We start from the raw sequence: 10,197 nt of genomic DNA on the forward strand, positions 1-10,197 counted from the left end.
AGCACTTCTTCACAGAAAGAGTATTGTAAATACGGAATTCTGACCCCCAAAAAGCTGTTACGTCTGGGGTCAATTGAAAATTTCAGAACAGAGAGTCATAGAGTTATACAGCACAGAAACAGGCCGTTTGGCCCACCGAGTCCGCGCCGGTCATCAAGCACCTATCTATTCTAATCCCATTTTCCAGCACTTGTAGCCTTGTATGCTATGGCATTTCAAGTGCTCATCGAAATACTTCTTAAATGTTATGAGGGTTCATGCCTCTACCACCCCCTTCAGGCAGTGCGCTCCAGATTCCAACCACCCTCTGGGTGAAAATTGTTTTCCTCAAATACCCTCTAAACCTCCTGCCCCTTAACTTAAATCTATGTGCCCTGGCTATTGACACCTCCACTAAGGGAAAAAGTTTCCTCCTATCTGCCCTGTCTATGCCCCTTATAATTTTGTATACCTTAATCAGGTCCCCCTCAGCCTTCCCTGCTGTAAGGAAAACAACCCCCCCCCACAGTCTCTCTTCATACTTGAAATGCTCCAGCCCAGGCAACATGCTGGTGAATCTCCTCTGCACCTTCTCCAGTGCAATCACATCCTTCCTATAGTGTGGCGACCAGAACTGTACACACTACTCCAGGCTGTAGCCTAACTAGCATTTTATAGAGTTCCACTATAACCTCCCTGCTTTTATATTCTATGCCTCGGCTAATAAAGGCAAATATCCCATATGCATTCCTAACCACCTTATCTACCTGTGCTGCTGCCTTCCGTGATCTATGGACAAGTACACCAAGGTCCCTATGACCCTCTGTACTTCCTAGAGTCCTACCATCCATTGTATATTCCCTTGCCTTGTCAGTCCTCCCAAAATGCATCACCTCACACTTCTCTGGATTAAATTCCATCTGCCACTGCTCTGCCCATCTTACCAGCCCATCTATATCGTCCTGTAATCTAAGGCTTTCCTCCTCACTATTTACGACACCACCAAATTTCATGTCATTTGCGGACATACTGATCATATTCATATTCACGTCTAAATCATTAATGTACACTACAAACAGCAAGGGTCCCAACACAGATCCCTGCAGTACAACACTGGTCACAGGCTTCCAATTGCTGATTCCAATATAGATTGATAAGATTTTTGTTAGGCAAGGGTAGGAAAGTATATAAAACCAAGACTGGTAGATGAAGTTAAGATACAAATCAACTATGATCTAATCATAGGAGCATCCGGAATAAGGTGGGTGAGCTTGCAGCATGGGTTGGTACCTGGGATCTCGATGTAGTGGCCATTTCGGAGACATGGGTAGAGCAGGGGCAGGAATGGATGTTGCAGGTTCCGGGATTTAGATGTTTCAGTAAGAACAGAGAAGATGGTAAAAGAGGGGGGGGGTGTGGCATTATTAATCAAGGAGAGTATTACAGCGACAGAAAGGACGTTCGAGGACTCGTCTACTGAGGTAGTATGGGCCGAGGTTAGAAACAGGAGAGGAGAGGTCACCCTGTTGGGAGTCTTCTATAGACCTCCGAATAGTTCCAGAGATGTAGAGGAAAGGATAGCGAAGATGATTCTCAACAGGGGCGAGAGTAACAGGGTAGTTGTTATGGGGTACTTTAACTTTCCAAATATTGACTGGAAATACTATAGTTCGAGTACTTTAGATGGGTCAGTTTTTGTCCAGTGTGTGCAGGAGGGTTTTCTGACACAGTATGTAGACAGGCCAACCAGGGGCGATGCCACATTGGATTTGGTGCTGGGTAATGAACCTGGCGAGGTGTTAGATTTAGATGTAGGTGAGCACTTTGGTGATAGTGATCACAATTTGGTTAGGTTTACCTTAGCGATGGGCAGGGACAGGTATATACCGCAGGGCAAGAATTATAGCTGGGGGAAAGGAAATTATGATGCGATTAGGCAAGATTTAGGATGCGTAGGATGGGGAAGGAAACTGCAGGGGATGGGCACAATCGAAATGTGGAGCTTATTCAAGGAGCAGCTACTGCGTGTCCTTGATAAGTATGTACCTGTCAGGCAAGGAGGAAGTTGTCGAGCGAGGGAGCCGTGGTTTACTAAAGAAGTTGAAGCGCTTGTCAAGAGGAAGAAGAAGGCTTATGTTAGGATGAGACGTGAAGGCTCAGTTAGGGCGCTTGAGAGTTACAAGCTAGCCAGGAAGGATCTAAAAGGAGAGCTAAGAAGAGCGAGGAGAGGACACGAGAAGTCATTGGCGGATAGGATCAGGGAAAACCCTAAGGCTTTCTATAGGTATATCAGGAATAAAAGAATGACTAGAGTTAGATTAGGGCCAATCAAGGATAGTAGTGGGAAGTTGTGTGTGGAATCAGAGGAGATAGGGGAAGCGTTAAATGAATATTTTTCGTCAGTATTTACAGTAGAGAAAGAAAATGTTGTCGAGGAGAATACTGAGATTCAGACTACTAGGCTAGATGGGATTGAGGTTCACAAGGAGGAGGTGTTAGCAATTTTGGAAAGTGTGAAAATAGATAAGTCCCCTGGGCCAGATGGGATTTATCCTAGGATTCTCTGGGAAGCCAGGGAGGAGATTGCAGAGCCTTTGTCCTTGATCTTTATGTCGTCATTGTCGACCGGAATAGTGCCGGAAGACTGGAGGATAGCAAATGTTGTCCCCTTGTTCAAGAAGGGGAGTAGAGACAGCCCTGGTAATTATAGACCTGTGAGCCTTACTTCGGTTGTGGGTAAAATGTTGGAAAAGGTTATAAGAGACAGGATTTATAATCATCTTGAAAAGAATAAGTTCATTAGCGATAGTCAGCACGGTTTTGTGAAGGGTAGGTCGTGCCTCACAAACCTTATTGAGTTTTTCGAGAAGGTGACCAAACAGGTGGATGAGGGTAAAGCAGTGGATGTGGTGTATATGGATTTCAGTAAGGCGTTTGATAAGGTTCCCCACGGTAGGCTATTGCAGAAAATACGGAAGTATGGGGTTGAAGGTGATTTAGAGCTTTGGATCAGAAATTGGCTGGGTGAAAGAAGACAGAGGGTGGTGGTTGATGGCAAATATTCATCCTGGAGTTTAGTTACTAGTGGTGTACCGCAAGGATCTGTTTTGGGGCCACTGCTGTTTGTCATTTTTATAAATGACCTGGAAGAGGGTGTAGAAGGGTGGGTTAGTAAATTTGCGGATGACACGAAGGTCGGTGGAGTTGTGGATAGTGCCGAAGGATGTTGTCGGGTACAGAGGGACATGGACAGGCTGCAGAGCTGGGCTGAGAGATGGCAAATGGAGTTTAATGCAGAAAAGTGTGAGGTGATTCACTTTGGAAGGAGTAACAGGAATGCAGAGTACTGGGCTAATGGGAAGATTCTTGGTAGTGTAGATGAACAGAGAGATCTTGGTGTCCAGGTACATAAATCCCTGAAAGTTGCTACCCAGGTTAATAGGGCTGTTAAGAAGGCATATGGTGTGTTAGCTTTTATTAGTAGGGGGATCGAGTTTCGGAGCCACGAGGTCATGCTGCAGCTGTACAAAACTCTGGTGAGACCGCACCTGGAGTATTGCGTGCAGTTCTGGTCACCGCATTATAGGAAGGATGTGGAAGCTTTGGAAAGGGTGCAGAGGAGATTTACTAGCATGTTGCCTGGTATGGAGGGAAGGTCTTACGAGGAAAGGCTGAGGGACTTGAGGTTGTTTTCGTTGGAGAGAAGGAGGAGAGCTGACTTAATAGAGACATATAAGATAATCAGAGGGTTAGATAGGGTGGATAGTGAGAGTCTTTTTCCTCGGATGGTGATGGCAAACACGAGGGGACATAGCTTCAAGTTGAGGGGTGATAGATATAGGACAGATGTTAGAGGTAGTTTCTTTACTCAGAGAGTAGTAGGGGCCTGGAACGCCCTGCCTGCAACAGTAGTAGACTCGCCAACTTTAAGGGCATTTAAGTGGTCATTGGATAGACATATGGATGAAAATGGAATAGTGTAGGTCAGATGGTTTCACAGGTCGGCGCAACATCGAGGGCCGAAGGGCCTGTACTGCGCTGTAATGTTCTAATTCTAATTGAATGGCAGAACAGGCTCAAGGGGCTGAATGGCCTGCTCCTTTTCCTACTTCTTTCGCTCACCTCAAACCGGGTTGGCTGTTTGATTTTGGGAGCATCATCGTAAACTTGACCTTGTCCTGTACATGCAAACTTTGAGCAGGAGTCCCCAACTAATGATCAGGAGTCAGGAAACTTGGGCAGATTTTCTCCTTCTTCGTCAATTGTCTCGCCAACAGGTGATGTCTGATCTGCACAACTCAGTACCAAATTGGGAGAGCTGGGTATCTCACTGCAGTCTTATATTTTTCATCATATAAACTCCAATTGGTTTTAAGTTTAACAACTAAAATTCTCCTCAAATTATATTTCCTGTGGAATTTTTCCCCTCATTAAACTCTCCAGTGTTATACACTGGCACTCTAGCAAGTGGGGAAGCTGCTACCCCAGGCAGGTACGAAGAAGTGTGCAAGGAAAGGCCAGAGTGAGTGGCCTGAATGTGCAAAGGCAGCTAATAACTGGCAAGAGCAATAGAGAGTAACTGGCCTGTGTGTGCAAGGGCAGGTGAGGGTCTGTGGCTTGGCAGTGCAAAGCAAGCTGCGGGTAACTGGCTTGTATTTACTTTCTCTCATCTTCCTGTGCAGAGAAGACTGTCTATAGGGACCAGAAATATAAGATAGTCATTAATAAATCCAATAGGGAATTTAGGAGCAACTTCTTTGCTCAGGGAGTAATTAGAATGTAGAACACACTACCACAAGGTGTAGTTGAGGCAAATAGCTTAGTTACATTGAAGGGGAAGTTAGATAAGCACGAGGAAACAAGGAATAGAGGGTTATGTGGATTGGTTAAGATGAAGTCAGGTGGGAGGAAGTTGGTGTAGCACATTAACACTGGCTTGGACCTATTGATTCAATGGCCTGTCGCTGTGTTGTTAATACAGTATTGTACAAAAGTTCCCTGTAGGGAGTAGTTTGCACTAACCAGTGTCCTGTCACTTCATTTATGACATTTGCAAGGTCTCTAATACTGTAACATCATTAAGAGCCTTTTAGGGAGCACTACTGCCCTTTCTAAATTACCTTTTGTAATTATCCTGCTCTCCCTTCCCCCCTTCCTCCCAGCTGTTTCCCTCAACATCAGAGCTCACCTGGTTAAATCTGTATCATTACCCAGCCCCACTCTTTCTTTTCAAATCCCGTTCCTGACCATTTTCATCTCATTCACGAGAAAGATGAGGAAGGCCATTCAGCATCATAACTCAAAATCCAGAAAAGGTTGTAGTTCTCTTGCAGCATGTGACTGTTTCTTCAATAATTCCAGGGTTCTCCCCTCCATTGCCCTACCTCATCCATTCCACATGTGAAGCACGTCCTGATATCGGGCCTAAGTTTACCCTTTGATACTTTGACCCTGTGCCCGCTTGTCCTATTGCCTGTTTAATTTAAGTGGAGTTCTGGTTTTGCCTTTTCTGCAAAGTTACTATCCACTACACGGTCCCCTCCCAATTACCAAATTTTTGTCCATTCTTTCATTATAACTTACCATAATTTTGTTCCCTCTGTTCCCTTTGCCACTTCAATTTTCCATTTTCATGTATACATTTAATTTCCCTTTCAATTTAGTTTCTTTTACTAATTTTGAATTTCATCGGTGCTTTGCTGTTTCAAAGCCAAGCATTGGCAGAAGTGCTGAACTTCCAAGACAGAGTCAGAGAGTCTCTGAGAATATTGACCCTCTTACGACCAGGTGAGAGGGTTCTAGGTGTTCCCTCTCAGCCTTTGCCTGGTTTAACTATAATTAACCGTAACAGGGTTTAATTTTAAAATCACCATGTTTTTAGCTCCTCCTTTAGTGAATCCTTGTTCACTGCTCCAATTGTAAGGCAAAGAAATCAAACAGGTTTCCTTAGATTTAAACAAGAAAGATAGAAGTTTATTAATCTTAAACTCTAATCCTGTTAACGACCATGAATATGCGACGCGATCACGCTAGCATGCATACGTGATAAACACACACGCAGATAGAGACAGAAAAAGTAGAAGAAATAAAAGGGAAAGGTTTGAGGCAATATCTGGTAGTTGCAGTCCTTTAAGTTCAATGTGGAGTCTTTGGCTGCAGGTAAATCTTGCAATTCATTGGGGCCCAGTTCACATTTCAACTTGTTTCGATGTAGGAGTCTTTTCCCTCTTGAGGTTTATGTGTCTTCCGTGGGTCCGGTGGCTTGGGAGAAAGCGAGAGAGAGAGAGAGACAGCCAGGCGAGAGACTTGCTTGTTTCAGCTTCAGTTGCACACTGCCTTCTGAGTCTTTCTCTGTGGCACAATTCAAAAAACCACCAGGTTGCCCAGCAGGTTTGTCATGTGACTAGCTGGTTTGGCCACTTCTGTTTGTGGATTCTGCCATCTTACCAGTCATCCTGGAATGTGAGCTGCCTCACCTTCAATGTCTGTTGATCAAAGTCCATTGTGGGTTAAGTGGACCAGGGAATAGTCCTTTGTCTTCACAAGCACTGTCTGTTAGTATGCGAATATCCTTCCAGCCAAGTGCCTGGTGATTTTTTTTTAACAAGTCCTTTCTTCACTCCAGCAACAGTTTAAAATCAATGTTCATATGACAAAATTAATATGCCTCATTCTTGGCAGATGGGGATCTGTTTGACAACCCCCAGTATTTAATGTCGACACAATGTAGAGTGCTGTGTAAAAGGTCAGAAGCTACAGTTCATGACCTTTTACAATTTCATAAAAATTGGCCATTGAGTATCTGCAGATGTCCTCTGATTATAAGCTTTCATCAAAACATTTGCAATGTTTGTAACAGTAATGTGAGATTGAAGGCTTTTAATTGGGTGAACTCTGATGTTGAGGGATACAGCTTGGAGGAGTGTTTTGGTGTATAACGTTAATCTTGTAACTCGAATTGCGGTGTATCGGTACTCAGATACTAACTCCAATGGAGTGGGTAAAATGCAGTTACGTTCCCATGGTTACTCATGCAATGCTTCCCCAAGTTCTGCCATGTGAGAAAGGAACCAGGATTCTTCTCGCAGGAAGGGAAGACTGTACCTTTACTGCCCTCTAGTGCCTCCTAACAGGGCAGCATTGAGATACATGGAAAAGGTGATCTTTGAATTAAAGCCTGGTTTGGGTAAAAAATTAAAACCCGACCCGACAACAGCCAACCTGAACCCGACCCGGGCCCGAGTTCTTTAACTTTTTTTCATCCCATGCCCGAAAATAGCAAACATATTATTGAAAAATAAAAAAAAATCGTACATTAAAAAGAAAACAACACAAAACAAAACAGCACAGTCCAGCCCAACATGACCCAAGCCAAAATGTTGGACAGAGAATTTAGACCCGACCTGAGCCCAAATGCTGGACAGAGGATATAGACCCAACCCGGCCCGAGCCCAACACGTAACCGGGTTTGGGTCGGGTAGTCAGGCTTTACTATGAATCCTGGTAAGAAAGAGCTGAATTACTGCAACAATCGTATCAAACTGCTGTGTGCAGGTTAGTTCCCCCCTACATGGTTGGGCTCAGAAAACCCTCCCACCTATTTCCCCCAGTTCGAACAGTCGATGTTTTTAGTAAATTTTGTGCCCATCAAAGTAAGTGCTTTTGCGCTGATCAATGCAACACTTTCAGATACTCATAAGCAAGATCTGGCATGATTATTTGCAGAGTAGAGTTCCCTCTACATTGCCCCAACAGTGTGCTTCAGCCCCAACCTCGGAGTTTGGCACTTCTGACGCTAGCCATCATATGGCCCCTATTAGTGAGATTGCCAAATTAGTGCTGAATCACAGTAATTTTAGATTAGAGATACAGCACTGAAACAGGCCCTTTGGCCCACCGAGTCTGTGCCGACCATCAACCATCCATTTATACTAATCCTACACTAATCCCATATTCCTACCAAACATCCCCACCTGTCCCTATATTTCCCTACCACCTACCTATACTAGTGACAATTTATAATGGCCAATTTACCTACCAACCTGCAAGTCTCTTTTGGCTTGTGGGAGGAAACCGGAGCACCCGGAGAAAACCCACGCAGACAGGGAGAACTTGCAAACTCCACACAGGCAGTACCCAGAATCGAACCCGGGTCCCTGGAGCTGTGAGGCTGCAGTGCTAACCACTGCGCCAAATGTTTTCTGCTATGGGCACACATCTTCTCGGAACTGGGTTGAGTCTGCCCAACTCGTATCACTAAAGCACTAGTGCTATTGAAACAACATTTGGAAACACTGTCACGTTACTGCTGTTGATTTAGGCTGAAACCAGTATCACGTTATGTCTTCCCAAACTATAGCACCCGAATTCCCAGCCGAAGACAGCAGCTGAGTTTAGCCGTGATTGGAGAAGATACTACATTACTGAACCAGAGAAATATGACTTCCTTCTCAAGCTAGGTGGCCAGTGTTTGGGGAACATCTTCCGTGCTGAAATTGGATTTGGATTTCTTGGTGAATTCCTCGGCATCCTTTGCGATCATTTCCAACTGACAGACGGCCAGGCAGTTTACCGGATCCTGCTGCATCTTTCCCAAACCCAACGGTTTGACCTGAATGTAGATTTCCTGAGCAGCAGAGAGAGAGAGAAAGGCTTGAGGTTATTTCAAATGCTGCAGCAGGAGCTGAGTGGCTCTCTGCAGCTGGGCAATGAGGTAGAGCTGGAAGCTGTACAGGAAACTGCAAAACAGGATCGAGCTGCAGAGGAGACAGTAAATGCAACATTGCTACAGCAATTAATGGAAGCTTACAAGTTGAGCTAGTCCAGCCTTTGCAGCTCTAAAAGACTTCCCGCTTTCACACTGTTGTGATTCTCCCTGCACTTCAGACAGGGTAAAATGTATTTTTGGTCCATTCAAAGTAATACAATTCCCATCACTTAAAACTCACATTTTATATCGGGTAGTCGCTTATATCAGCCAAAATGTGATAACCATTATCCATTTGTGTTAACATTAATTTCAAAGTTGCTGGTTACAGTGCCTTAAGGCCTCTGTTTATTTTGGGTGGACTGACTAAAGCAAAGAGAGAGAGAGAGAGAGAGAACTCTACCTGTTGAATTTGTGCCTACAGTCCATCAGCTCAATTGAAACAGATTAAATCGCTTGTTGAATCATTGCTGTTTGTAATAAAGTTAGTAATGTCCAGATGCATCTGAACCATGAGCCCGTCTGTTCTCATTCAGGCACCAGTGGTTCTGCTGGTGTTTGCGGCTTCTTTGTTTTTATTGATGTTTCAGCTCTCTCTATCACAGGCTGCACTGAAAATGTTAACCATTCTATCTCTGATAATTGAAATTTAACTGAATTTTAATTTTTAACACTATGCCTTTATACCAGGTATAGAGTATAGCGGGCAGTTGTGTTTGCATTAACATGCCTGGTACACATGGTGGGGACTGCATATGTTGAGAATGATTAGCAGTGACACACCTCGACAGTCATGTGTTTTCTTGGGGTTGGGTAGATCTGGATTGCCTCGCAGGCCAGAAGAAGGCAAGGTTTCCGTTGCAACCAGTGGAGCGGCTCTGCTTGTGGGGCTCCTTCCTGGCAGTGACATTACCGCTGTGGCTCAGGAGCACAGAGCCTGGGCTCGGGCTCCGCTGAGGTTTAAAAAATTGACATCTTAAAAGAATGAAATGCTGACTTTCACCCGTACATATTCAGGGACTACTTCAGGCAAAAATATTTACCAGGATTTCCATTTCTCTTAATCCACGGTTTCTAAAATTCTTTGTGCCTTAATTGGATGAAGCTGCTGGCTTATCGCAATACATTTCGCCCTTCATTTCAGCCCTGTGAGCACGCATTTAGTCAACCTGTCGCCAGTCTCGGCAGCGGACCTGGAAGTGGGGTCACGTGTGCGGCCGACCCACCTTGATCTTGCGGCGGGCAGCCAATTATCATAATGGAGGCACAGGGCCCATCCAAAAACACGAGATGGCAGGCGACAAGATGTCAATGGCATTGGCAGCGGAGACAACGCAGGTGCTGCCGCCATCTTTAAAGAGCTGCCAGCCCTGCTGCTTCACTGACTGACTTTGCTGCTGACCCCCAAACTCTGCTGGAGTCCCTCTGCTGCTCTGCTGCTGTGCTGCTGACTCCCCTCTGCCTGGAATCCCTCTGCTGCTGTGCTGCTGACCCCTCCCCCCAATGGCTGG

The 10,197-nt window shown here is 44.9% G+C and overlaps 1 protein-coding gene across 1 annotated transcript in view; it reads left to right on the forward strand.

Annotated features, from left to right (window-relative positions):
• Window positions 1-9,180, forward strand: part of ccdc103 (coiled-coil domain containing 103) — a 29,376-nt gene extending 20,196 nt beyond the window's left edge. The window contains exon 4 of the mRNA XM_068013139.1: window positions 8,339-9,180. Coding sequence (XP_067869240.1) covers window positions 8,339-8,800 — 462 coding nt within the window. The 3' untranslated portion in view covers window positions 8,801-9,180. The remainder of the gene's footprint in view (window positions 1-8,338) is intronic.
• Window positions 9,181-10,197: the final 1,017 nt, after the last annotated feature.

This window comes from Heterodontus francisci, chromosome 33, assembly GCF_036365525.1.
Source record: "Heterodontus francisci isolate sHetFra1 chromosome 33, sHetFra1.hap1, whole genome shotgun sequence".
Classification (NCBI taxonomy): Eukaryota; Metazoa; Chordata; class Chondrichthyes; order Heterodontiformes; family Heterodontidae; genus Heterodontus; species Heterodontus francisci.